The sequence below is a fragment of the Myotis daubentonii genome, chromosome 18 (assembly GCF_963259705.1).
Source record: "Myotis daubentonii chromosome 18, mMyoDau2.1, whole genome shotgun sequence".
NCBI lineage: Eukaryota > Metazoa > Chordata > Mammalia > Chiroptera > Vespertilionidae > Myotis > Myotis daubentonii.
Genome location: NC_081857.1, coordinates 7,390,496 through 7,417,921, shown reverse-complemented (window position 1 = coordinate 7,417,921; position 27,426 = coordinate 7,390,496). Strand labels below are relative to the sequence as shown.

The window sequence follows — 27,426 nt, the reverse complement described above, 5'->3', positions numbered from 1 at the left end:
CAAGGGCATGTACCTGGGTTGCGGGCACTTCCCCAGTGGGGGATGTGCAGAAGGCAGCTGATCGATGTTTCTCTCTCATCGATGTTTCTAACTCTCTATCTCTCTCCCTTCCTCTCTGTAAAAAATCAATAAAATATATTTAAATAAATAAATAAATACTGTTTGCTCAAAGCTGAGATAGGGAAGTCCCCAAACCTTAAGGGAAGGAAGGGAATAGTTGCACTATTTATGTACTTTTATTCCTGATTATAAAAGTGACAAGTATATGTGTAAAGATTAGATAAGTAAGAGGTGTGGGAATAATTCTTTCTTCCTTTTATCCTTATGCCTCTTTCCTATTTTCTCTGTATATTTCTAGTGGTTCCAAGTTTCCAGTGTTCAATATGTCATACAATCCAGCAGAAAATGCTGTCCTACTGTGTACAGTAAGTAACCATTGAGTGCTCCTAGGGCCTCCCCATTTCCCATAGGTCTCTTTCTTGTGCCATAGGAATCTCTAATGTATTCTTAGAAGTTTTGAGAGAACTATCACAAAACAGAGGCTCAAACCAAGTAGGCTTCAGTTGTCATAAACATGTTAAGGGTTTGTGAACTTCTATCTTTCATAAGGCTAATTAATGCCTTCTAAACTGTATGGAGCATCAAAATGAATGACCTAAACCCTTAAAAATAATTTGAGAGAATGTTTAAGGTTATACCTTAGGAAAGAGAGATGCTTATTTTGATCCCTCCATTTGCGTGAAAATAATAGAGCTGACTTTGAGAGGAGTTCCTCTCAGTGCAGTTGTCTTGAGGGTCATCAAGTAGAATCATCCTCATTTCTTGCCATACAATTCAAAAAAGAAATGACATTCTAAGTTTAGAGTCCTGGTTGCCAAGTTAAAAAAATGAGACCTGTCTTTCCCAATATGACTTCTAGTGTCTAATCCAGTCCTTTTCCTTCTTTTTAAAAAAAATATATTTTTATTGATTTCAGAGAGGAAGGGAGATGGAGAGAGAGAGAGATAGAAACATCAGTGATGAGAGAGAATAATTGCGTGGCTGCCTCCTGCATGTCCCCCACTGGGGATCGAACCCAAGCCCGTAACCCGGGCATGTGCCCTGACCGGGAATCAAACCATGACCTCTTGGTTCATAGGTCAACACTCCACCACCTGAGCCACGCCTGCCAGGCTCCAGTTATTTTTCAATATCTAACAGTCCCATATCTTCCTCCTGGCAATTTTCTTTAAAGTCTTTTCTTTTATGTCTTTTTTCCCCTTCAAATGCACTTTTAAGTTGATGAGTATACTTAGTTGGGGCACTGGAATATTGGGGTCTTAGTCTATTAATTTGTGGAATAGAGAGCAGTCCTTGTTTTCATTCAAGTAATATCTGCATCTTTGGAGGATAAAAGAAAAATGAAGTGACAGGAATGCTGAGTTATTTGGCAACAAGCCCTATAAGTTTTAGCTATGGAGATATTCAAATGCCATTGGGGTGACGGATGAGAAAAGTATAGTTTCATGTTGTTGTCTGTGTATTCATACTGTTTTCTCTGTCAGAATAAACTAATATCTTGGGTGCCGCTTACTAATAGTTTAATTTTCTCCTTCTACAGAGAGCCAGCAATTTAGAGAATAGTACCTATGACCTATACACCATCCCCAAGGATGCTGACTCTCAGAATCCTGATGGTATGTGTTCTCTTTATTCCCCAACTCTACTTCCAGCTCTCCCCTCCCACATCATCCCTCCTCTTTGAATTTTTCACATTCCATCCTCAGGCTGTGGCCACATCACTCAGGGCTGTGGCAGGTGGCACTGACAATTGCATCACAGGCGACCATGGTGTGAAATATTCATGTTCCTCTTCCATTTTATTACTCCAGCTAGATATATATATTTTATAATTTGGTTATTAGAAACTCTCCATATTCTCTTTCAGCACAGCATGTCATCCTAGTTTATTGCCAGCTGATATGACTTTCACCCTGGAAATTTCATTTATTTAAAATGTGGTTCCAATCTTGCAATGTCTCATCCTGGGACTAGGGATTTATGCCCCCATCCACATCCAGATCCGCTTTGCTTCCTTTTGCTTGTCAAAAAGATGAGGCTGCTAACAGCCCCGCATTCCACCAGGGATTCCAGGATCCAGCTGAGACCCCTGCCTACCTCTTCCATCACCACCATATCTTGTTGGTGTCCTTACTATTAGAACTTGCTGACAAAACATTGTCAGAATAGATTTGAGTCTTTCTAATGCTCCTGTCAGTGCACTTCCTCCAGTTGTTTTATAGGTCAGGTTTATTCCTCAGGTCCCCATTTGTGCTAGCATACTTTCATGATAGTTTAGACCCCATCAACAAATTCTGAGAAATATTTTTCTAGCTCTGTTCTTATTGTGGTATGGCAAGAAAAGAAAAAGCCTATATGTCTTTGGTATTAATAAAGCAAAGTCTCTTCTATAAATTAATCAGTTAAGCCATTTTTGACTGAGTTTTGTGATTTGGTCCCTCCCTACTCACCCCTTGCTCCCCCCACCCCTACCCCCGCCCCCGCCATGTGTTTACAATGAATTGAGTTTAAGATACCTTAGTTTCATCTTGCCACTTTTATTTTCTCTTCTCCATCTTTTGAGGGAGATGATAATTAGTAAAGAAGTAAAGGTGCTTTCCAGTGGTAGGCAGCTGAGAGGAAGAAGACCGAAAGCCTGGATAGTGAGGTTCCCTGGCTCCTAGAAAGTGAGAGCGTAGGCTGTCTTAAGAATTAGTTTTGTAAGAATTAGTTTTGTAAAGAGCCTCCCCCCGACTCCCTTCCCCCAGGCGCCAGAGATGTACAAAGCAAGGCTGGCCAGCACATTCTGTCCAGTTTTCTGCTGATACTAATAGATCAGAGAATATTGCTGCACACTCCTTGGAGTATCTTTCTTGAAGTTTTCCAGAGAGTGGAGTGCCCTGCAGAATTCTAATCAGCCAGTGAAATGTTTGGGAACTGGGGAACATTTTGTAACTTTCTTCAGAGTAATGAGAAGTCTTTGGAGCAACTACTTGGTGCTAAGTACTGCCCAGCATAGATGTTGTTGGAGTGCTCTGCCCCGCCCTGCTCTATCAGGAGGTCTGCATTTGCATGTTAAAAGCAGCAGAGCAGCTGCATCCTGGGGAGGAGGCTCTGTCTCCTGCAGCTTGTGGAGATAGGAGGTCCTATGACACTGGCAGGCTGCTTGCAGTGTGCCAACAGCTTGGCCGGCGCGGCCCTGCTCATTAGCTTGATGGAGTGTGCTGCCTCCCAAGATGGGCAGTCCTTCTGCCAGTACATGGTGTTGGCTGAAATGCAGTCAGTTGGCCTAGAGAAAAGAGGCTTGGCAGGGGTAGAGGTTGGAGTTTGGAGGGGACTGATGGGAGAAAGTCACTGACAACAGCCCCCGGTTATGGCTGAATTAGTTATGAAGCAGCTGAACTGGCAAAGCCAACATGGCAGCCAGACTGGCAGCTCCATGGCACCTGACTCTGTCACCTGCCAGTGGCTCACCACATGCTCCCGCCCTTCGGTTTGTTCTTCTCAGCTCCTGAAGGGAAACGATCCTCGGGCCTGACAGCTGTTTGGGTTGCTCGGAATCGGTTTGCTGTCCTAGATCGGATGCACTCAGTGAGTCAAGACTAAAAGGGGAACCTAATTTGGGGAGTATGATAGCAGTGGCTTTTGTATTGCAGGATAAAGAGCATTTTTCCCCTTTTACTCTCCCCTAAGCAGCTGTAATCCTTGTGTATCAGCTCTACCTCTATCCTTAGCCCTACCCCAATCCCCCTGTGGGAAAATGGACTTAAAATGGATTTGATTGGGTTACTGTGGCCCTGGGCTTAAGAACCAAGCTGAAGTCACCCTTGACCACATCAGATTTGAAAAAAGTGGTCTAGATGAGGAGTTAACCTTATACTACTGCCTCCATTGGTACTTAAAATATCATAGGCCCTAAACAATATAAACAAAGCTCTCTCAAGAAAACATTTCACAAATTTAAGCCCAGAAGCACTGTTCTCTTTCTTTGGTTGATGGAAGAATTAAGACTTTATTGGACTTCTCAGGATATTTCAATTGAAAAAAAAACACAAAACAGAAAATAAAAAAGCTCTCAGGGCCCTTGGAGAGAATCTTGGTTGGAGAGTTTACCAAGACGGCTGATTAACCTGGACAGGAAAAAACACACCAAGCCTCGTTTATTGAAGCTAAGAAACAATGGCCGCGGGACATTGTCAGCTGTTGTCATTTTATATACCCACGCTTCTCTTAAGCCCCCTCTAACTGTCATTTCAGCTTCTGATCAAGAATCTAAAGAATGAAATCACCAAAAAAGTTCAGGTCCCCAACTGTGATGAGATCTTTTACGCCGGCACAGGCAACCTCCTGCTTCGAGACGCAGAGTCCATCACACTCTTCGACGTGCAGCAGAAGCGGTAACGTGCCGGGTGCCCCTAAGCAGACAGGCGTGTAGTGGGGGAGAGTAGACGTCTTTAGTGGGAGCTTTTTCCCCCAAGTGAGTTTGCCTCTTGGCTTGATCGCTTCTTGGGCTACGGTTCCGAGCTGTGTTTCTCCTGTGTGACTCTCCATCCTGTACATATGCATAACGTTACAATAAGGGGCTTACTTATTTTTAGAACCTGAACAAAGAATGCTCTTGGGATGTAGAATGCTAGGGACTTAGGGATGAAAAATGCAGTTTCTGTACTTGAAGGGGCTTATAGTCAAGTGGTAAAAACAGACGTATAAAATCCCTAATAATGGAAATAAGGCCCATTAATGAGGGAGTTGAAGAAGGAGGAAGTGTACAGTGTGAGCTAAAATGTTTAAGTCACTAAGCTACAATACAGAGAATGTCTCTTTGGTACTCTTTAAGAAATTGAAGTTTACATTAATTTGGAGATGGGAAGAAGGTAGGTCTTAACCTGGGACAAAGGAATCAGGTGTACTCATGTTTGCCCTTCTCTTTTGGTCCCAGAACTCTGGCATCTGTGAAGATTTCCAAGGTGAAATATGTTATCTGGTCAGCAGACATGTCCCATGTAGCTCTACTGGCCAAACATGGTAAGTCTGTATTATATCCACCCTGATGTGGAAGCCAGTCCTTCCCTCCCTATCCCTGCAAGTCCACTCACCCTATCTAGCAGAGCACTCATCCCCTTTGCCTCTTACAGCCATTGTGATCTGTAACCGCAAACTGGAGGCTCTGTGTAACATTCATGAGAACATTCGTGTCAAGAGTGGGGCCTGGGATGAGAGTGGGGTATTTATCTATACGACAAGCAACCACATCAAATATGCTGTCACCACTGGGTAAGTTACTTTATCTAAGATACAGTTTGGGAGAAGGTGGCTTCTTGAAATCACTGTCCTGTCTCAAGAGATGTAACTGAACTCCTCCCTGAACTTTCTTCATGGAAAAGCTTTGTCTAACATATTAGACATACATGTGCTAGGGGCGTCCGAACATTCTTTGTTCAACTCTTTTAGAATTGTGAAATACGACACAAATATAGAAAATTATACAGATTTTATAGAGAGACAATAGCAAATAGTTATGTAAACATCTGTACAACTGCTGCCTAAGTCAAGAAATAGAACAGCTCTGACACCCCAGAAGCCCTTTGGTCATTATTGCTGACAACCCCCTTCATTCTCCACCCAAAGATAACATTATTCTGACTTTTATGATAATTTCTTCTTTGCTTTTCTTTGTGATTTTACCACTCAGTTTGTGTCTTAAAATAATATGACTTAATTTTTCCTGGTTTTGAACATCATGTAAATAAAATCATACTGAATATATTATTTCATATTTTGCTTTGTTCAATATTTTGTTTAAGATTCATTCATCCATGATATAGCTTTAATATTATTTATTTCATTGTTGTATAATATTCTATTATACAAATATACCACATTTTACCAGTTCTACTCTAGGGAATATTTGAGTGATTTCTAGTTTTGGGCTATTATGGGACAATGTTCTTTTAAATATTCTTTTACATGTTTCTGGTGCATATGCACATATATTTCTCTTAGGTATCTACCCAGAGCAAACACTGCAGGGTCATAGGGTATGCATATCTTTACATTTACTAGGTAATGTGAATTTGCTTTCCAAAGTGGTTGTACTATAAAAGTTTCCTTGCTTGTCATCTTGGCCAACACCTTCCTTTATCAGACGGATTTTTGTTTATCTGGTGGGCGTGTAACAATATCTCAGTGTAATTTTACTTTGCTATTCTCTGATTCCTAATACGATTAAGCAACTTTTCATTTGGCCATCCATCAGGATTTCCTCTTTGAATTCCATTCACGTTCTTTCTTCTTCTTTTTAATGAGTTATCCTTGATCATTTGTAGGCGTTCTTTATGTACACTTGACCTTTGAAAGCTGTGGCTAGGGGCACCACCCCCCACGAAGTTGAAATTCCTTGCTTAACTTTTGACTTTCCAAAAACTTAACTACTACCAGTAATAGCCTACTGTTAACAAGAAGCCTTACTGATAATGTAAATAAGTTGATTAACACATATTTTGTATGTTATATGTATTATATACTGTAGTCTTTAATAAAGTAAATTAGAGAAAAAATTTTATTTTAAAAAATCGAGGAGAAAATACATTTACAGTATTTATTGAAAATATCTGTGTAACTAGACCTGCGTAATTCAAACCCGTGTTGTTCAAAGGTCAACTGTATTTGAGTGTCAGTCTTTTGTCAGGACTATGTATTACAGATATCAGTATCTCCTCCCATTCTGTGGCATGTCTTTTGACTCTCATTATGATAACTTTTACTAGTAATGAGCAGAAGTTCCTAATGTAGTTGAATCTGTGAATCTTATCCTTTATGGGTATTGAACTTTTTATCCTATTTAAAAACTCTTTATTGACGCCAAGATCATAAAGGTATTCTTTTTATTCTCTTGTAGAGTTTTTATAGTTTTGCCTTTTGTAGGTAGGTCCCTCTACCTGAAGTTTATTTTTGTGTATGGCTTGAAGTATAGGGGACTCAGTATCTTTAACACTAAATTATCCATCAAATATTATGTTAGTTATACCTGTAAGTTTTAATTTTGTAAACTTTTTCTTTTCATTCAGTTTAAAATATTTTATGCTTTTTATCATTTCTTTGTGTGTCAGACCTCTTTTTTTGTTAATTAGTCTCAAAGAGGTTTTATCAGTTTTATCCACATTTTGCCTTTATTAAACTTCTCTATTGTATTTTTTTCAATTTCTTAATTTCTACTTTTGGCTTTATTATTTTCTTTCTTTTTTAAAAAAATATATATTTTTATTGATTTCAGAGAGGAAGGGAGAGGGAGAGAGATAGAAACATCAATGATGAGAGAGAATCATTGATCGGCTGCCTCCTGCACGCCCCCTACTGGGGATAGAGCCTGTAACCTGGGCATGTGCTCTTGACTGGAATCGAACCCAGGACCCTTCAGTCCACAAGCTGATGCTCTATCCACTGAGCCAAACCAGCTAGGGCTATTATTTTCTTCTAAGTACATTATTTGGTTTAACTTTTAAAAAAATTTTTTGAGATGGGTGCTTATTAATTTTTAGTTTTTCTCCTAATATATACATTTAGTATTTCTTTTAATACAGCATCTGCATCTAACATTATAAATTATCCATCAAATATTATGTTGTTTATACTTGTAAGTTTTAATTTTGTGTTTTCATTCAGTTTAAAATATTTTATGCTTTTTATCTTTTTATGTGTGTGTGTCAGAACTCTTCACATCTATCTCTCTTCTACTTTCTCTTATACCTTATAAGGAAGGAATTAATTATCCATAGTGGCCTAGTAATTATATATCAGAACTTCAGTTAACTTTAGGTCGGATTCCTATTGCCATGTCTGTTAACTCCTAAATAGTTTATGAAGAAAAATCATACTATTTGCTCTATCTTTCCCACTTCATAATAAAGAATAAAATAAATAAGCATGGCATTTAATTTTGCTGTATTTTGAATCACTTCCCATCTATACCATTGTGCAAATGGCACTAGACAAAAGGGTAATGAGAAGATAAAGGCTGTGTCTAGGCTTGTTCCATTTCTTTATAGGCTGGATTTCCCCCCTCACTCACTGGAAGTTGTGCTCTCTGACTCCTCTTAGGGACTATGGGATCATTCGAACTCTGGATTTACCCATCTATGTCACAAGGGTGAAGGGCAATAATGTATATTGCCTAGATAGGGAGTGTCGTCCTCGTGTGCTCACCATTGATCCTACCGAGTTCAAGTTCAAGCTGGCCCTGATCAACAGAAAATATGATGAGGTATGAAAGAAGAAAACATGCTAGGAGTATTGAGATGGGAAGCATTCCTTTTTTCCTATAAGTAATCTCTATTTCCTATCCTACCCCGCCCCAAATGTCTAGGTACTGCACATGGTAAGAAATGCCAAACTAGTAGGCCAGTCTATTATTGCTTATCTCCAGAAGAAGGGCTATCCTGAAGTGGCACTGCATTTTGTCAAGGACGAGAAAACTCGCTTTAGTCTGGCACTGGAGTGTGGAAACATTGAGGTGAGAACAATGTGGTTTTAAGCTCCATAACAATGTGAGAAGGTAAGGGTTAGAGTGGCATTAGGAAGGCATTATTCTGGGCTTGCTTCTTTAGCAAGTATAATAGAATTTGGGTTTGTTTTTGGTTTTTTTAGGTGTTAGCTATAACCATCTTTCTGTTGCTGTTTGCCCGTTTCTACTTTTTCCTGTCTGCTTCTGCCACAGCACTTCTGTTTATGCTCAGTTAGTTTGAATTCAGTAAATTTAGAATAGGGGCAAGATAGCATGGGATTAGAAAAATCTACTTTCTTGACATTTGACTTGCTGATTGGCTGCTTAGATGAAAGAGTACTCATTAAATGTTGGGCCCTAGAGTCTGTAGGCATTATTTTTAAATGGGGAGAGGGCTTAGGAATGTAGACTTTTCAGTTTAGAACTTCCTTCTTTTATTATTTCTTCTGTCTTTCCTGAAGCCCCTGTGGACCTTTAGACTTGGCAGGTCGGAAATACTAGTAACATAGCTAAGAAAGATTTGGCTCTATGGTATCAACAACTGCGAAGAAGTAATTTTGTAAAAACTAAATTTCTGATGACAATGTGATGTAATTCTTCTATCCATGGCTCCATAGGGGTTATATTTGTTAATAAGATTTTCAGTACAATTAGGCTGAAAGTTAGGTGTGACTGAAAGTTCTTTGGGAGGTGTATTTAGAGGCAAACACTGACTGTAGTCCTGGCTTGGAGCCACAGTGCCCATCCTGTTAACTCTGACCCTGGGGATTCTTTAGATTGCTCTGGAAGCAGCCAAAGCACTGGATGACAAGAACTGCTGGGAAAAGCTGGGAGAAGTGGCCTTGCTACAGGGGAACCACCAGATTGTGGAAATGTGTTATCAGCGCACCAAAAACTTTGACAAACTTTCCTTCCTCTATCTTATCACTGGCAACTTAGAGAAACTTCGCAAGATGATGAAGATTGGTGAGGCCCCAGAAACTAAGGATGGGAAGAGGGGTCCTTGGGGGAAGGAGGAAGCTAGAGAGGAGAGAGAGAATTTAAGAGAGAAGACCTAACTTGGTGTCTGTTACTGACTTGGTACAGCTGAGATCCGAAAGGACATGAGTGGCCATTATCAGAATGCCCTGTACCTGGGTGATGTGTCAGAACGGGTGCGGATCCTAAAGAACTGTGGGCAGAGTGAGTATCCACCCAGACTCCCCTGTTCCTTCGGGCCTTAGGAAGTATTTTCTCTTCATGGTGAGTTATCTGGTGTAGTAGAGAGGGATTTGCCTTCATTGGCAGTTTTTCAGAAGAGACAATATGCTCCTACCACCCTCAGAGACTTTCTTCAAAGCCAAATGGAGGCACAGCCAGGATATTCAGTCTGTCCAAGCACTCTTAGGACCATATTTAATAGTCATGGAGGAGTTAGAAGTTGTAAAAGGTCCTAGAGCAGGCACCCTAGTTAATGCAGTTCGTTAGATGCCATTCGAATTTTATTCTTTTAATTCGATTCTGGAGGTTTTGCTCATTTATTCTTTGTTTATATATTCAAGGGATATTTTTTAAATGTCACTATATACCAAGCATTATACTAGCATGTGAGATACGTCAGGGAACAAGAAATGTACAAGATGTGGTTTGGACCAATGTGCTAGCAGTGAAGGGGTGACCAATGATAAAGGTAGAATCAGCATGGTTTATTGAAGGACTAGATGTGGGATGTTTAACAGAGGAGTCAGCAGTGATTCCCAGGTTCTCATCAACATTAATGATAGATCTTAAAGATAAGCAACTGTATTAGTTATCTGTTGCTATGTAACAAATTGCACCCAAACTTAGTAGTTTAGAATGACAAACACTGACTGTTTTCATATTCAACATGGCTTAGTGTCTCTCATGAGGGTGCAATCCAGGTGTTGGCCAAGGTTGCAGACATCTCAAGGCTCATGTGGGGGAGCATCTGCTCCGGCGCTCACGACGTGCATAGGCAGTCCTCAGGTCCCTGCTGGCTGTTGGCTGGGAGATGGCATTTTTCTGCTTCTCCATAGTGCAACTCACGACAGCTAGCTTCCCTCAGAGCAAGTGAACAGGAGAGGGCACCCAAGATGGAAGTTACAGTATTTGTTTCCTAATCTCAGGATTGATGTCTCATTACTTCTTTCTGTTCATTAGAAGCAAGTCAGCAAGTCCAGCCACACGTAAGGGGATGGGATAATGCAAGGACTTGAATACCTGGAGGCAGGGATCACTGGGGAGGCATCTTTGAGTCTGCCTACCCACAGCAGCATTCACTTGGATGTGCCTGAACCACAGTCCGTTTTCTCTACAGAGTCACTGGCTTACCTCACAGCTGCTACCCATGGCTTAGATGAAGAAGCTGAGAGCCTGAAGGAGACATTTGACCCAGAGAAGGAGACAGTGAGTCGTTACATGAGTGTCTCTCATTAACTCTGGAATCTTGGGACGTTTGTGTTCTTTTTTAAGCCTCACCCAAGGAATGAGGACATTGTTTCCACTGATTTTTAGAGAGAGTAGAAGGGAGGGGAAAGAAAGAGAGAAACACTGATGTGGGAGACACATCGATTAGTTGCCTCCCACACGCACCCCAACCAGGGTCCGGGATCAAGTCTGAAACCCAGGTATGTGTCCTTGACCGGAAATCAAACCCGCGACCCTCCAGTGTGTACACCTACGCTCTAACCACTGAGAAACATAGGCAGGGGTTGGGTCATTTAAAATATGTTTTTATTGATTTTTTTTTTCTTTTTTTCTTTTTTTTTTTAGAGGAAGAGGGATAAAGAGATAGAAACATTGGCTGCCTCCTGCACTCCCCCTACTGGGGATTGAGCCTATAAGCCAAGCATGTGCCCTGGCCAAGAATCGAACCCATGATCTCTTGGTTCATGGGTCGACACAAAGCCACACCAGCCTGGCAATCTTGGGGCATTTTAAACCTACAAATGTCACTGTCCTAACTGAGGGTCTATAACTATCCCCTACATGATTCCTGAGAGTTGTTTGCTTTTAATCTTCTTCTATCTTTCAGATTCCAGATATTGACCCTAATGCCAAGTTGCTCCAGCCACCTGCACCTATCATGCCATTGGATACCAATTGGCCCTTATTGACTGTGTCCAAAGGGTTCTTTGAAGGCTCCATTGCCAGCAAGGGTAAGTGCTCACTGCTCCCATATTGTTGTTGTTTGTTTTGTGGAGAACTGTCCTGGGGAGTACCATCGGCTCTCCTCTCCTTTTCATCTGTCCTTTTTTTTCTGTATGAAACCTCATGGAGCACTGAGATGCCAGAGTTATGGTATACAGTGTTTTAAAATCTAAAAAACGTTATGAGATCCTTAACATTTGGAAAATAGGTGGGGAAAAAGATGTCTTAGTTCATGCTTCTAACAACCACTACTAGCATTTTGGTGTATTTCCTTAGGTTTTACCATATATATACTAATACTCTCCATTGAGTATTTTATCACTCATGACGTACAATGTTAAAAGTATAAATTCAGCTACCTCAAATTCTGTCATGTGGGTATATGCAGATGTGTGCCACCACACCCACCCTTAACTCTCCTCCTTTCTTCTTGGATATGTCTACTAAGTCATTTCTCCTGACTTACAGCTTAAGTAGACCCTTAGGCATTTTGCTCCCAGCTCTGCTCCTCTAACCAACCCTATGTCCTCATGCCCTGTGCACACTATAGTGATAACTTAGCAAAGATCTCAGTAAGAAATTCTAAAGTTTGTAGCCAAAGGTTGGTAAGTTAAATGATTAAGAGGCAGTTTTTGGCAGCTGGAAGGCCAGTTTTTCCCCTCTTTTCTGTTCCCTCTCTCTGTGAAACCTACTGAAAGCATAATTTACATATTATAAATAATGAACAAAAACAAAAGGAGACAGAACCTTATCGCCTGCTTTTGTAAGGATTCAGCTGCCTGCAGAGGAGGCCACATCTCACACTTGCCTGACTGTAACCAGCTTCTGTTTGTCCTTTCCTCTGCAGGGAAGGGAGGAGCACTGGCTGCTGACATTGACATTGACACTGTTGGTACTGAGGGCTGGGGAGAGGATGCAGAGCTGCAGCTGGATGAAGGTAAGAATACTATTCTAGGACTGGTCTGAGCAGATGTGTCCCCTGGAGTGGGCTGTGGGCAGTTCTGCAGGGTCCCAAACCATGGGACTAATAAGGATCTCAACATTTTGCTTTTCTTTGGCTAAGATTTTGTCACTACCGGGATCTATTCTGAGCTTGGCCTTTTCTTACAGATGGGTTTGTGGAGGCTTCAGACAGTTTGGGGGATGACGCTCTTGGGAAGGGACAGGAAGAAGGAGGTGGCTGGGAGGTAGAAGAAGATCTGGAGCTCCCGCCTGAGCTGGTATGTGGAATTCTTGCCCTTGTAAAGTTCTCGCTCTCCTCCCTGTGGAAGCCAGTGGCCTTATTGGCCCCCCCCCCCCCATCACCACCCCGTCCTGAGGTCCCCAAAAGGAAGGGGGTCTAGACCCTCCTAATCTGATGCTTTGTCTCCCATTTGAAAGAAGAAAGAATGAGGTAACCAGTGTTGTGCCCGCAGCAGCTATGGAAAGGCAGCAGGCTTTTTGTCAGCGCGCTTTGGTGTATCATTTTGTTACTTGTAAAGCTGCTCCCATTTTGAGTGTCTTTTCCCACAGCCACAACCCCTCCTCTCCAGTAGAGACTGGGAACCAGGTATCATGCTCTGTTAAGATTTATCAGGACAGAATGCTTGAAAAAAGTGACTCACTCTCTGTTTTTCCCATAGGATATACCCCCTGCAGCTGGTGGGGCTGAGGATGGGTTCTTTGTGCCCCCCACCAAGGGAACCAGCCCAACTCAGGTAAGCAGGGAGGCAGCCCTGTGGGGAAGAGTGTTTCTGAGCAGGCGATCATTGATTGATGTGTCAGGAGTATTGATGCAGAGTAGGATAGTTTGGGAAGAGTAAGAACAAGCTTTCACTGGGCTTGGGTTTTCTGTTTTTTTGTTAGACCTGGTGCAATAACTCTCAGCTTCCAGTTGATCACATCCTGGCAGGATCTTTTGAAACCGCCATGCGGGTAAGTCTTAAAGGAACTTGGGCTTTTGTTGAGTGTGTCTCAACCAGAGTCCCAGGGAGATGGTTGGCTCGCCCAAATGGAAATGATCCCACCCACAGGGCACAGGCATGTATTTACCATGGAAACCCTTGGTCTTAACTGAGGAAACTTATCTCATAAGGCCTTCCTCTTACCTGCTTTCCATTTGGCTCAGTAATCTCCTAGGTGAGTCCTTCCAGCCATCTTCCACTCATTTTATAGCCTGCTTTCTGGCTCACGTCAGTGAAGTAAGCATCCCTTCATGAGCAGGTACATGTTTTGAACACTAAGCATGTGTTCAATAGCAATGATAACAGCCACTACAACTGTAACACCTAACACTTATTCACTGTGTGCCAGGCTCTATCCTAAATGCTTTAATAGGCATTGTTAAATGCAGTAGGTCCTGTAAGTAAGTGTAATTTACTGGTGAGGAAACGAGTACAGAGAAGTTAAGTACCTTGCCCAAGGTAATTGGTTTTTAAGTGGTAGGTAGGAGAAACATCCTTATGTTTCTTGCTTCCTGTATTTCAGCTCCTTCACGACCAGGTGGGGGTAACTCAGTTTGGCCCCTACAAGCAACTCTTCATGCAGACCTACGCCCGAGGCCGTACCACCTATCAGGCTCTGCCCTGCCTGCCTTCCATGTATGGCTACCCTAATCGTAATTGGTAAGGCCTCTTGTTCCTGACTTTTATCTGTTCCAACATGGTTTAGATATTTCAGGTGGTAGCCTCAGGGACAGTCACAATTTCTCCAAAGTTGGGGTTTCCTGATAGGGAAAGATTTTTGGCTTGGCACTCTGTGAGGTTTGGTTACTGCTTTCACAGTGATTATGTTGCCAGAAAAAGTAGTTGAGTCCCAGTGGGCTCCTAATTATTGTCTATCTTCTTCCTGCTTTTCCATTTTTAGGAAGGATGCAGGACTGAAGAATGGTGTACCAGCTGTGGGCCTGAAACTTAATGACCTCATCCAACGGTTGCAACTGTGCTACCAGCTCACCACAGTGGGCAAGTTCGAGGAGGCTGTGGAAAAATTCCGTTCCATTTTACTCAGTGTGCCGCTCCTTGTTGTGGACAATAAACAGGAGATTGCAGAGGTTAGGAGGGGTCTCCTACTTGTCCTAGTCATGGGCACCCCCACATTCCTGCCTCTGTACCATGATCTTCCTTTGCCCCTTGCTTCAGGCCCAACAGCTCATCACCATTTGCCGTGAGTACATTGTGGGTTTGTCCATGGAGATAGAAAGGAAGAAGTTGCCCAAGGAGAGTCTGGAACAGCAGAAACGCACCTGTGAGGTAGGATCTGTGGCCCTCTGAGCAGTAAAGAGGTTTCCTTCCCTTTTCCCTCCATTACGTCTGAACCCAGATCTCAATCTGGGGAGTAAGAGAAATTTGGTCCCATTTCTGTGAGAAGAGAATGCATTTCTCCACCCTTCTTCCTCATCTCAGTCCTCCATACCTAGGAAGCAGAAGACTTCCCTGCTTTTTACCAGTCCTGTTTTTATTTGTGTGGTTTTTTAAATGCATGTGTACCAACTATGCGTGACCTATCTCAACGGTAGCATCAGCCTTTCATGTGTTCCCCTTTCTGTCCACCAGATGGCAGCCTATTTCACCCACTCAAACCTGCAGCCTGTGCACATGATCCTGGTGCTGCGGACAGCCCTCAACCTCTTCTTCAAGCTCAAGAACTTTAAAACAGCTGCCACCTTTGCTCGGCGCCTGTTGGAACTTGGACCCAAGCCAGAGGTGGCTCAACAGGTAGATAGGAACTCCGTCCGTGAGCATAAAAGAACCAGGTCTGCTCTTACATGGAGGGAGTAGTAGACCAATGCCCTTGCTGCTGAAATAAACAGAATAAACGGAATGATATTCAACAAAAACAGCCACAAAATTTGACTCTTTTTACTTACTGGCATGGGCATCTCCTTTTGTTCCTGGAAACTGAACTAATAACTTATTCAGACATGGCACCAGTGTGAGAGTGACTGGCAACCTAGAATAGCTCCACTGCACCTGAAAATAACCGTATGCCTGACTTTAAGCTCAAGATCTCCCAGTACCACCATCACTAACCCCCACATATATGTCCCATTATGTTCTCCAAAAGCATTCTTGGGCAATGGAAGCCAGTTCTAACTCAGGCCCGACCCTGATAATTCTCAGACTTGGTAGAGGAATATGGGTCTAGATCCAGGCAACTTCTTTGATGTTGAGAAGGAAAAGCCTGATACCACAGGAATGGTCATTATTACCCCTTCATACATGTCCTGCACAGAGGTTGTATTCTGAATTCAGTGCAATTTCATCCTGCCCCAAAGAAACTACTAAACCATAAAGATGAGATCATTTGAGTTGTGTGAAGCTTTGAGTACTCTTAAATAAAATATGCCTTCCCTCTCTTAGACCCGGAAAATCCTGGCAGCCTGTGAGAAGAACCCCACAGATGCCTACCAACTTAATTACGACATGCACAACCCTTTCGACATCTGTGCTGCATCTTATCAGCCCATCTACCGTGGGAAACCAGTGGAGAAATGTCCGCTCAGTGGGGCCTGCTATTCCCCTGAATTCAAGGGTCAAATCTGCAGAGTCACTACAGTAAGTACTGTCCTCAAGAAATGCATCCAGGATATTGAGGGGAAGGGAAAGAGAAGAAGCACATTGGTCCTTTTTCTCTTGCATTTGCCCCTACCACCTTGAGGCAGTATACTGGACACAGCTAGAGCTTCTCCCACTGCTCTTTGTCAGTCACTACACTACACACTACACTAACAATAACGAAGCACTTGACTGTGCTCATGGAAGAGTGGAGGGAGTAAGCTTTCTAGGCGTCTCAACCCCTCAAACTCCTAACTTTTTCCTGTTTCCTCTTCCACAGGTGACAGAGGTTGGCAAAGATGTGATTGGTTTAAGGATCAGTCCTCTGCAGTTTCGCTAAGGCCCCCTTTGTGTGTATAGGGTCAGTCACCATATTCCCCTCAGCCTCCACCCCAACCCCAAGAATTAGTCTTTATGTTCTAACATGTTCCTTAGCTACCTTTCAAATTGACATTTACCTTTCCCTGCCCTAAAATCAAGTGTTCTTTTCTCTTGTTCTAGGGCTAATAAATGTCTCAGCTTGACTTTTTTTATTTTTTGCCTCTGAGGACCTTTCATTCTCTCAATCTTAACGTTGTGGTCACAATTGGACTTGCTTTCCCAGCTTAGCTCTTTCAAGAAACAAATGAAAATGCAAAGGTGAACATTTGTTTAGTAAATTCCTTCAATGTTAATCCTTTTCTTCCCTACTACCTTTGTATCCTTCTTGTCAGAAAGGAGTGAGATGTAATAAATAAGATAGCATCTTTTACTCCGTCACAGCAAACTAAACCATCCTGCATTTTAAACTTCCAGGCAGGTACCCTGTGCCCAGAAATTTAAAGTCAGAAAAGAAACTGTCTGGTTTTCCAAAAATGCATGTCACTTTTTATTGATTTTTTATAATCATTGTTCTTATTTGTTGTTTCTCACACTAAATAAAGTAAATTACTGCGAGAGTTTTGTGGCTTGCCGTTTGTTTCCTGGACACTTTCATGTTCCCACTTACTCCATGCAGCTGCCCACCAAAGCATAGCATTCCTTATATAATTACTTTATATAAGGAAAAAGAACTAGGGGAGAACTAGGTTAATTACAAAAATAGTAAATACCCATTGTTTAAAACTAAGCACACATTTTTCATAGGATATACTAAACTGCTGTGAGAATGGTGGAAAGCAAATAGCTCCCCTGTTCCATTATTGACTACAACCTTTTTTTTTTTTTTAATATATTTTATTGATTTTTCACAGAGAGGAAGGGAGAGAGATAGAAAGTTAGAAACATCGATGAGAGAGAAACATCGATCCGCTGCCTCCTGCACATCTCCCACTGGGGATGTGCCCACAACCCAGGTACACGCCCTTGACCGGAATCAAACCTGGGACCTTTCAGTCCGCAGGCCGACGCTCTATCCACTGAGCCAAACCGGTTTCGGCTGCAACCTTTCATCTGTTGTTAATTACAGCCAGTATTTATTGAGCACCTATCATGTCTGTCACTGTTCTAGATGTTTTACATGTAATATACATATGTAAGATTAATTAGAGATAAATACATTAAATTAGGATGATTACAGTGCTGATATAGTATTTTGCTTGCTATGTGCTAAGACTGAGTAGAATAACATGCTGTGTCTTTTGATTAAAATATTTATCTTTTTGCCCAGCTGGTGTGGCTCAGTGGATTGAGTGTCATTTCATTCACCAGGAGGTCACTGGTTCAGTTCCTGGTCAGGGCACATGCCCAGGATGGGGGCTCGATCCCCACTGGGGGGCATGCAGAAGGCAACCGATCAATGTTTCTCTCTCATCAATATTTCTATCTCTCCCTCTCCCTACCTCTCTAAAATCAATAAAAGCATATCTTTTAAAAATTGTCTTTTAAAAAAGAGCATAGTCCTTTACATTTTTTTAGCTTTAGGAGTTGCTTTCTTAAAGTATCCCCAAACTAAGCCTGCCTTATTTTGGTAACACTGTCTCAAGTTACAACCATGCTTTCTGTAAATATATGCAAGTTGGTAATAAATTTTGGCCAAAAAGACTTCTGTAACTTTAAAAATTAAAGTACAAAATTAACTGCATATAAACATATGAGTTATTCTGAACTCAGGGATATAAAAAAAAGTGAGTTATCCATGTTTTTTATTTTTATTTTTTATTGATTTTTAGAGAGGAAGGGAGAGGGGGAGAGAGAGAGAGAAACATCATTGATGAGAGAGAATCATTGATCGGCTGCCTCCTGCACGCCCCCTTCCATGTTTCTTGAAGCTTATGGAATTGGGAAAACAAAATGGATAAATGTGAAATTGTGAATACCAGGCAAGAATTTGAAATTGGTCAAAAACAGTGGAGAGCTATTATGTCCTTAATCTAGAGTGCTATAAAAAAAAATGCTGTGAATTACTGTTTCACAACATTGTTCACTATACACTAGAAAGGCAAGAGGTGAGTAAATACTGAGATGAGGTGTAGTAGTATCAGTAGTAAAACAGAAAAGCAGAAGCAAGTTTAAGAATGCAAAAGAAGATCCATGCTTGTTTTCAACTCCATCATAATTTTCTCAATTACCATCTAGTATTTTCCTTATTAACATGCTGCCTGCGGCACCGCTGCTCTATAGTCTACAACAGCCGTGGGCAAACTACGGCCCGCGGGCCGGATCCGGCCCGTTTGAAATGAATAAAACTAAAAAAAAAAAAAGACCGTACCCTTTTATGTAATGATGTTTACTTTGAATTTATATTAGTTCACACAAACACTCCATCCATGCTTTTGTTCCGGCCCTCTGGTCCAGTTTAAGAACCCATTGTGGCCCTCGAGTCAAAAAGTTTGCCCACCCCTGCTATAGAGGCATGCTTATAGGATCAAATGGTATAAGTACAGATGTAATAGAACAATAAAGAGAGAACCCAACCATGCTGATCAACTGAACACTGTCTCCGTGTCATTCCTTCTTCTCCGACTCCGTCCACACCTTTGGGAACCCCTGGACCTGCTGGGGCTGGACCCCAGCAATTTTTCCTGCCTGAATTGATTCAACCAACATTGAGTTCTAAGTCCCAGGCCTTAGTGTGACAGTTCTCATGGAGACTAGGAAACAAGAGATGCCCATTTGATTCCACATAAAGATGGTCCTCATATAAGGTCTGGGAGAGCCAACTAAGTGTTAGGCCCCGCCTAGGAGTGAGAAGACAGCAGTGAAGACAGGAGTAAAATCCTTGCAATCCCGGCGCTGAAATTCCAGAGGGAGAGGCCTAGGCGAAGGGGAAGGGAGGACAATATAAACAATATAAATAGGTAAAATACACAGTATGTCAGAAAGTGTGCAGGCCAGTAAGAAACCTAGCAAAAGATCCCAGTAAGTTCCCCTCGGTTAGTGAAATGGTTTTGAAAAGAAAAACAAACCCCACACCTTGCTGTCCCTTTAAAAATGACGTCTCTACCCGGGCCCGCCTTACCATTGGTCGCAGAGGCGGAAGGGGTGGGGCGCGAGGTGCGGAGTCCCGCCCCCTACGGTGCAGCGGAGGCAGCAAGATGGCCGCAGCGGAGGGGGACTGTGGGGTCGCGGCCGACGCGGACCGGGAGTTGGAGGAGCTTCTGGAAAGTAAGCCCGCAACGGAGAGACGCGAGGCGGCGTGAGGACCCGCTCGGGGCGTTGAGTGAACCCGAGCTGCCGGGGCGGAGCGGGGAGGCCCTCCCGGGACCGGACGGGGGCGGCGGGTCTGACTGCGACCCGGAGGAGCCTCTCCTGGCCCCTTCCCCGGCGGCGGAAGCTGGGAGCCCCCCGAGGACCAGGCCGATCGCCCTGCCGGAGCGGACACGGTAGTCCGGCGGACGGCGTTTCTGGGCCCCAGGCCCCTACTTTGCATTGGTCGGTTCTCCGGGGGCTGCTCGCAGACGCTCACGGTGGCTCCCCAACTCGCCACCCCGGCGCGCCCCTCCCGGCGGGCCCTCCCCTCCTCCAGGCCTCCCACCTCTCTCCCCGGGCCCCGTCCCGTTCCCTCCTCCTGGCAGAGCTGGAGCCGACTCCTTTCCTATTATTTTGAAAAGCTGAGGATGAGAAGGTCTCAGGGAGACAGGCCACCCCCCCCTCCTTCCCTCGCCGTGCCCTCCATGCTCTCGGTGTTGCCCGGAGTGGGCCAGGGCTCGCCCCCTAGGCCTGGCGCGCAGACTGGCAGCGAGGGCACAGGCTTTGCAGGGCAGAGGTGAATGTTCTTGTCTTCCCAGTCACAGGCGGAAGGATGAACAAACGGTGGCGAGTGCCAAGTGACTCTGTGTGACTTGGCGCACGGCCATGTGCAGAGACGGGGCCAGAGGAGTCCCGGAGCTCTGCCCAGGGAGGGCCAGACTGGAGGGTGAGAGGCTTGGATGCCCTTCCCTGCAGTTCAGTTTGTACTGGTGCCAGGACCCATGGGAAGGTGGGTGGGACGGAGGGTGGCTTCTGCTTTCCTGCCAAAGGTGAGTTCCTTTAGGGCTGCGGAGTGAGTGCCGGGGGTGAGGGTATTGTGTTCTCTGCTCCTGTTGGGTGTATGTGTAGGGTTTGCAGGGAAGGCGCTGTAGGTAGAGGTGTTTCTGCAGAATTTCTGTGTAACACTCCTCCTGGTTCTGAGGGAGATGCCTGTTCTACTTGAAGGTGTGTTTCCCTCTTCCCCCCCCCCCCCCAATAAATTAGATAATGGGGAGAGAATTGGGAGGCTTGCTTAGGAGTGGGCCAGAATAAGGAGACTCAAAAAAAAAAGAAGCATGTAGGGAAGTTGGCAGTTTGAAAGATTGTTCTCTCAGTGCGTTGCCAAGCCTTCTATTCTCATCCATCCCCATCACACACACCATGTCTCTTGTCTCTGAAGGTGCTCTTGATGATTTCGATAAGGCCAGACCCTCCCCGGCACCTCCTCCTACCACCACGGCCCCTGATGCTTCAGGGCCCCAGAAGAGATCGCCAGGAGACACTGCCAAAGTATAAATTCCACCTGCTTGGGGGGTGGGAGTGGCCGGAGATAGTACGCTCAGGCGGTGAGGCAGGTCCCTGTGGGCCAGAGGGGAGTGGGAGGAGGGTGCCTTGACCTCACACAGAGTGCCCTTGCAGGCCTCAGTTCTTGTGAAACAGGGGCTTGCGGTGGAGTGGATCTCAGGAAATTCTTTGAGAAAAGAGGACATTTACATGATTGATTTGGGAACGCCACTCCATACCTTTCCCGCTGAGGCCAGATGCCTTAAGAGAGGTGGTTAGAATGCCCAATAGGGATGGGTAGGAGGGAGGCACTGTTTCCCAGAGCCTCTGCCTGTGACTTTTGTCAGAGGTCAGGTGCAGGGCAGTGCCAAGAGATGCATTTTGGCCACTCTTCCCCTGCAGGATGCCCTCTTCGCCTCCCAAGAGAAGTTTTTCCAGGAACTATTCGACAGCGAGCTGGCTTCCCAAGCCACTGCCGAGTTCGAGAAGGCCATGAAGGAGTTGGCTGAGGAAGAGCCCCACCTGGTGGAGCAGTTCCAAAAGCTCTCGGAGGCTGCGGGAAGAGTGGGTGAGGCGGGCCCCAGACAACTGGAAATACCTGAACAAACCCTTACGTCATCCTTGCTTGAGACCACCAGAATTCTTAATGAAGTTGGTAGCAATCATGACACCACTGCCATGGGGTGGAGAGGGAGAGGGGAGGAGGGAGGGAATCCTGCTGATGAAAGGGGTATGATAGGTGGAACGTAATGGGAGGTTTTATTGGAAACTGATCAATTCATAGTGTTATCCTGAGTGTCATCATGGAGCACAAACTAACGCACAGGCCATGTCGATTTGTGAAAATGACTATGAAGATAACCATAGAGCATCCTGAAATTTGGTAGTGCTAGTGACTCACAACTAAATGCTCCATATCCAAGCTGGTAACCAGGTCAGTCTAGGTAAGAAAACAGTTACAATCGTAAATGACCATGGCTCTTTTGATCTCTCCTAGGTAGTGATGTAACTTCCCAACAAGAATTCACTTCTTGCCTAAAGGAGACACTAAGTGGATTGGCCAAAAATGCCACTGATCTGCAGGTGAGGGGAGGAGGGAGGGGACCACAAAGGGCTCATTTGCAGACACTTCACCAGCAGGGTCTCAAAGACAGACTCTTGGGTATCATCTCCAGTCTGTCCCCGCCTCACTGTTTGGCTACAGTCAAATTTAAATAGTTCTTTCCCACCTGAAAAGGTAAGAAGCATCCCAAGAAGGCAGTGTACTTGCTCACCTCTCTCTGTCCTTTCTAGAACTCAGGCATGTCAGAAGAGGAGCTGACCAAGGCCATGGAAGGACTGGGCATGGATGAAGGGGATGCTGAAGGAAACATCCTCCCCATCATGCAGAGTATCATGCAGAACCTACTGTCCAAGGATGTGCTGTACCCATCACTGAAGGAGATCACAGAAAAGGTTTGTGAACTGTTTCTGCTTGTCCTCCTTGTTCCCCGTTGTATCCACTCCTGTGGCTACTTTGTCCGCTTAGAGCCTGCAAAGATAGAGAAACTCGGGTATATAACTCCCATCTGTTTCTTTCTCCTGTTGGTTTATTTGGATTGGGGAGAGTTGGAGAGTTGTGTCTCTAAGAGAATAAAGCTTTACCACACTGAGGATATTTAAGGGAGAAAGGGAAATCCTCAGCTCTAGTTTACTATAAAATGGTTTAATATATTTAGTTGTCTGAGCAACCCCTTGTTTCATCTCTGTTCAGTTCTCTAACAGTGTTTCACTGAGGATTTACTGGCTTTTTGCTAACAACAACTTAAGAGCAATGTAAATGGTGGTCGCTGCCGTGAACAAGTATATAGTTTTTTTTTTTTAATATATTTTATTGATTTTTTACAGAGAGGAAGGGAGAGAGATAGAGAGCTAGAAACATCGATGAGAGAGAGACATCCATCAGCTGCCTCCTGCACATCTCCTGCTGGGGATGTGCCCGCAACCTAGGCACATGCGCTTGACCGGAATCGAACCCGGGACCCCTCAGTCCGCAGGCCGACGCTCTATCCACTGAGCCAAACCGGTTCCGGCAAGTATATAGTTTTATTAAAGAAATAAAATACAGGAATAGAAGCTTTTCAATTGCATAGAGGAACATATGATCAAGTGTGAAATGAATAGTGCAAACTAAGGTCTGGGTGGACCACATCCAACTTTTACTTTTTTTTTTTTTTTTTTAATGTTAACAGCCCTTAAAGGGCTTTCTTCTTTAATATATATATATATATTATTTTTTTATTAATTTCAGAGAGGGAGAGAGATAGAAACATCCATGATGAGAGAGAATCATTGATTGGCTGCCTCCTGCATACCCCCTACTGGGGATTGAGCCCGCAACCCAGGCATGTACCCTTGACCATAATCGAACCGGGGACCCTTCAGTCCCCATACCAACACTCTATCCACTGAACCAAACAAGCTAGGGCGAGCTTTCTTCTTTTTGTTTTGTCTGTTTTAATTTTGTGTGTGTGTGTGTTAATCCTCACTCAAGAATATTTTTCCTTTGATATTTTGATTTTTAGAGAGAGTGAAAGGGAGAGGGAGAGACAAACAAACATCGGTGTGAGGGAGACGCATCGATTGGTTGCCTCCCAAACACCCCCTAACCAGGGCTGGGGATTGAGTCTACAACTGAGGTACGTTCCCTTGATCAGAATTGAACCCGCAACCCTTTAGTCTGAGCCAAACAGGCTAGGACCCAACTCTCACATTTTTAAAAGATATAAAATCAAAACAAACAAAAAGGAAAATACGTGACAGAGACCATATGTGGCCCTTAAAGCCTAAAATATTTGCTGTCTGTCCCTTCATGGAAAAAGTTTACCATCCTCCAGTGACAAATGCGAGCATAGCCAGGTGATTGGTTGGAGTCATTGCTACTTCTCATGCTGAATTAGCTTGTTTAACTTTTCCTTCTCTTGTCTTTCCCTCTCCTTGGTACTTTATTGCTCTTCATATTCTATTGCCCTTCCTTCTCCATTATTCACTTAATTCCTCCCCGCCCATTTTTTTCTTTTTTTAGTATCCAGAATGGTTGCAGGGTCACCGGGAGTCTCTCCCTCCAGAACAGTTTGAAAAATATCAGGAACAGCACAACGTCATGGGCAAGATCTGCGAGCAGTTTGAAGCAGAGACCCCCACCGACAGTGAGGCCACGCAGAAGGCTCGTTTTGAGACAGTGCTGGACCTTATGCAGCAGGTGAGGCCTCCTCCTGCTGTCTGCCCGATGGTGCTGTCAGGCGGGGTGTTGGGTGGAGGACAGTCTGGGAAGGAGCCCAGGCCACAGTGCCAAACCCAGGTGAAAGAGGGAGCAGAAGAGAGGCCAGATAGCATGGTCCTCAGGAGAAAGCAGAGAGGCCACAGCTCAGATTCTTGCTTTTAGCTGCTTCTGGGGTTTTCTCTGTCTGATGTTCCTCTTTCCTTATTTTCCAGCTACAGGATTTGGGCCATCCTCCAAAAGAGCTGGCTGGGGAGATGGTGAGTATATCTTCTAGATTTTAATCTGAGCCCAGGTTTCCAGAATTCTTTAGCCTTTAGTGATTCCCCCTCAGGTGATAATTGTGGCTCCTGGGGATGGACCTTCAGATACTCTGACCTGAAATAGGAGCAGTTATCTGAGTTCCTTCATCTCTCTCCAGCCTCCTGGCCTCAACTTTGACCTGGATGCCCTCAATCTGTCAGGCCCACCAGGTGCCAATGGCGAACAGTGTCTGATCATGTGAAACACAACACGTTTCCTCCCTGATTGCCAGCCACGGGGAACGTCTGGAGAACCACTGGGAGCTGAGGCAGGAGTGTTGTCGCGGGAGTGGTCTGCCCGCTGCCCTCCGTCATCCCATCCAAGATGGTGCCATACCAACTGGGGCTTTTCCCCTGACTTTCTAGGAATAAGGCCTGTTCCGCAGGCCATTTCTGTGAGCCCTTTTGATGGTGGTTTCTGCTGCTAGCAAAGGCCCAGCTCCCTGCCAGGTGAAGGAAGGCATCCCTTGTTATATTTGGCCACATTGATGTTCACCTTTGTACCCAGGTCTTTGTGCCTTGTCTCCACTCCCCTTTCTTGGACCTGGGGAGCAGGGACAGAATCTTGGTACTCTATTCAGTAGTTCTCTTGAGCAGGGCCTTTGGAAATGAATGGGGAGAAACTTAGTCTGGGCTGGAGCTATAGGTCTGCCACCATGCCCTCCTGCCTTCAGGCAGACCTTTCTGAATTCTCGAAGGGAAAGGAGGTGGAGGCTTTGCCTCTATTCACAGTGGGGGTGAAAAAGAAGCCTTGGGATTCTCCTCTCTCCAGGTGCTGAGCCCTCAAATCCCTGTTCCAGCACCTCAAGTTGCTACCCTGTTTCTGCAGTGCTGTGTGGTCAGGGTGAACCAGCCCTTGACCTTCCTTTGCCTCTCCTTTTATCTCCCCTCTTTCAAAAATACCTGTTTATCTCAGCCCTTCTCCGAGCCCAAACTGACAAAGAAGGGCCCATCCTGTTTCCCCTCCCTCATCTAGTCCACCTACCGTTCTCGCTGCCCCCCCCCCACCCCCAGCAAACACATGTAATTGTAATGTCAGGTCTAGGGAATGATTGACTGTTCTTCCCCAGATAGGTTTTGGCTTATTTGAAACACCTCCTTTGAGTCCTGTGGCTTGATTCGGGAAGTGGTTCAGGAAAAGTTGGGATGCAGCCTGGGTCCTTTTTCCAGACTAATAAATATTTTAAGTGAGGAGTGTTTTTCATCCAGGTCTTTGTCTTCCTCAGCTTCTGCACAGAGTGTGAGTAATGTTAGCAGAGGAGTTCCACATAACATTGCAGGGCTGGGTTCTGCCCGCCCTCCCCCCTTCCCCAGCTCAATCTGTACCTCATTTGGCAAAGGAGACGGAATGACCTTTCCTCACTTCCTCCGAGTATTTCAATCGGAAGCCCTTTCATTTGTATTGATTTTAACATTTCACATTACTTTTGTTAATGTGTCGTCTAAATTATTTTTCTTTGAGCGGACCTTCCCCTCCTACGGGAGCTAGTGGATCTATGGACCTTGGCTGCCATGTATTGGTGGATAATCCGGTGAGACCAGCTGGCTGTCCTGGCTCCGCCCTCAGAAAATAACTACCAAAGCAGGTTCACATTCACCGTCTCAGTCACTTCCCACAGGGTAAGCCTTTCAGCCCATAAGATCTCACATGTTCTATGGCAGAGGTCCTCAAACGTTTTAAACGGGGCCAGTTCACTGTCCCTCAGACATTCCCCACATGCGCACTGTGGGCCCGGGATGAGTCGGCTGCTAAGCAGGACAGGCAGCGGTGGCAAAAACACCCGGCGGGCCGGATAAATGTTTTCAGCGGGCCGCATGTGCCCCGTGGGCCGTAGTTTGAGGACCCCTGTTCTATGGTATTGCCAAGGAAGGAAATGTTCTTGAGGTCACAGGCTTTTGGGGAAAGTCTAACTACTGTTCCTAATCAGAGTGTGGAAGAGCCCAGGTTGAATCTGAGACTCCTGTGCTCTGCAAGAGAACGGAAAAGTGTAGATAGACTTGTGATGATGGACCTAAATGACCAAAATTCTCTTCTTATAGCCCCAGCCAAAAACTGGATGAGGATAGAAAGGAGAGAGGAAAGACCAAAGAGTCCGGCCCTTGAACTGTGTGCCGACTCTGCTGCCCATTTTCTTTTATAAATTCTCGCTTTTTGCCGGGTCGGCCAGGGCTTACTCCAGGAATCGGAGTGTATGCCCTCATCTGCTTTAGTTTGTTCTCAAGCCATTTATTTTCATTTTTACTTTGATTGATCATGAACAAATTGACTCTCTGTTCTAAAAACACTGCTGGAATTATTGTAAGACTTTTGAAAGGATGGAACGGTCCTCTCAAACTGGTTATTTGTTTTATAAATATCCAGTTCTTCATACCACCAGTATGTGTTCCTGTTGCCCATGACAAGTGTGCAATTCACACTCAGTGTTCCCCACCACGAAAGTTTGACAACACTCAAAACTGATCAGACCTCATTTATCAAGATAAGTCCACTGCTCATGCACTTGAATATCACAACAATGTCAAAATGCTAAAAGTTTCTAAACACCCAAAATCTAACTCATCATGTCACAGAATGGTATAAAAAAAAGTTCACAGACCAGTATGTCTTCGAACCACCTTTGAGTAGCATTGCGCTGGGCCCGCCCCAGCCTCTTAGTAGCTCTAGAGATCTCTCCTAGGTGAAGGTGCCCCCAGTAAACTTTTTCCTTC

At 44.4% G+C, this 27,426-nt stretch overlaps 2 protein-coding genes and 1 long non-coding RNA gene across 5 annotated transcripts in view; 2 read left to right on the top strand and 1 right to left on the bottom strand.

Annotated features, from left to right (window-relative positions):
* COPA (COPI coat complex subunit alpha) overlaps positions 1 to 17,160 on the top strand; it is a 41,022-nt gene extending 23,862 nt beyond the window's left edge. Inside the window, exons 12-33 of one of the 2 annotated variants that reach the window (XM_059673899.1) lie at positions 359 to 425; positions 1,601 to 1,676; positions 3,548 to 3,630; positions 4,297 to 4,436; positions 4,979 to 5,064; positions 5,175 to 5,313; positions 8,137 to 8,299; positions 8,402 to 8,548; positions 9,316 to 9,505; positions 9,626 to 9,721; positions 10,857 to 10,945; positions 11,574 to 11,697; positions 12,537 to 12,626; positions 12,800 to 12,909; positions 13,312 to 13,386; positions 13,535 to 13,603; positions 14,156 to 14,292; positions 14,534 to 14,720; positions 14,809 to 14,919; positions 15,223 to 15,384; positions 16,030 to 16,224; positions 16,505 to 17,160. In XM_059673899.1, the coding sequence (XP_059529882.1) occupies positions 359 to 425; positions 1,601 to 1,676; positions 3,548 to 3,630; positions 4,297 to 4,436; positions 4,979 to 5,064; positions 5,175 to 5,313; positions 8,137 to 8,299; positions 8,402 to 8,548; positions 9,316 to 9,505; positions 9,626 to 9,721; positions 10,857 to 10,945; positions 11,574 to 11,697; positions 12,537 to 12,626; positions 12,800 to 12,909; positions 13,312 to 13,386; positions 13,535 to 13,603; positions 14,156 to 14,292; positions 14,534 to 14,720; positions 14,809 to 14,919; positions 15,223 to 15,384; positions 16,030 to 16,224; positions 16,505 to 16,564 (2,596 nt within the window). In that variant the 3' untranslated portion in view covers positions 16,565 to 17,160. The remainder of the gene's footprint in view (positions 1 to 358; positions 426 to 1,600; positions 1,677 to 3,547; positions 3,631 to 4,296; positions 4,437 to 4,978; positions 5,065 to 5,174; positions 5,314 to 8,136; positions 8,300 to 8,401; positions 8,549 to 9,315; positions 9,506 to 9,625; positions 9,722 to 10,856; positions 10,946 to 11,573; positions 11,698 to 12,536; positions 12,627 to 12,799; positions 12,910 to 13,311; positions 13,387 to 13,534; positions 13,604 to 14,155; positions 14,293 to 14,533; positions 14,721 to 14,808; positions 14,920 to 15,222; positions 15,385 to 16,029; positions 16,225 to 16,504) is intronic. The other variant, XM_059673900.1, reaches the window with a different exon arrangement.
* On the bottom strand, positions 16,660 to 18,365 carry LOC132220625 (uncharacterized). Its single transcript, XR_009449825.1, has 2 exons — positions 17,649 to 18,365; positions 16,660 to 17,416 (listed from the first exon to the last, which is right to left on the bottom strand). It is a non-coding gene; the product is annotated as an uncharacterized LOC132220625 (long non-coding RNA).
* A 1,324-nt stretch (positions 18,366 to 19,689) lies between these two features.
* On the top strand, positions 19,690 to 25,921 carry PEX19 (peroxisomal biogenesis factor 19). 2 transcript variants are annotated; one of them, XM_059673909.1, is made up of 8 exons: positions 19,690 to 19,809; positions 21,053 to 21,162; positions 21,559 to 21,724; positions 22,154 to 22,239; positions 22,450 to 22,611; positions 24,221 to 24,397; positions 24,631 to 24,675; positions 24,837 to 25,921. In XM_059673909.1, the coding sequence occupies exons 1-8, from the start codon at positions 19,740 to 19,742 to the stop codon at positions 24,918 to 24,920; spliced, it is 900 nt and encodes a 299-aa protein (XP_059529892.1). In that variant the 5' UTR covers positions 19,690 to 19,739; the 3' UTR covers positions 24,921 to 25,921. The 2 variants fall into 2 exon arrangements, with proteins under 2 accessions (XP_059529892.1, XP_059529893.1); XM_059673910.1 differs by lacking the exon at positions 19,690 to 19,809 and adding an exon at positions 20,441 to 20,560.
* Positions 25,922 to 27,426: the final 1,505 nt, after the last annotated feature.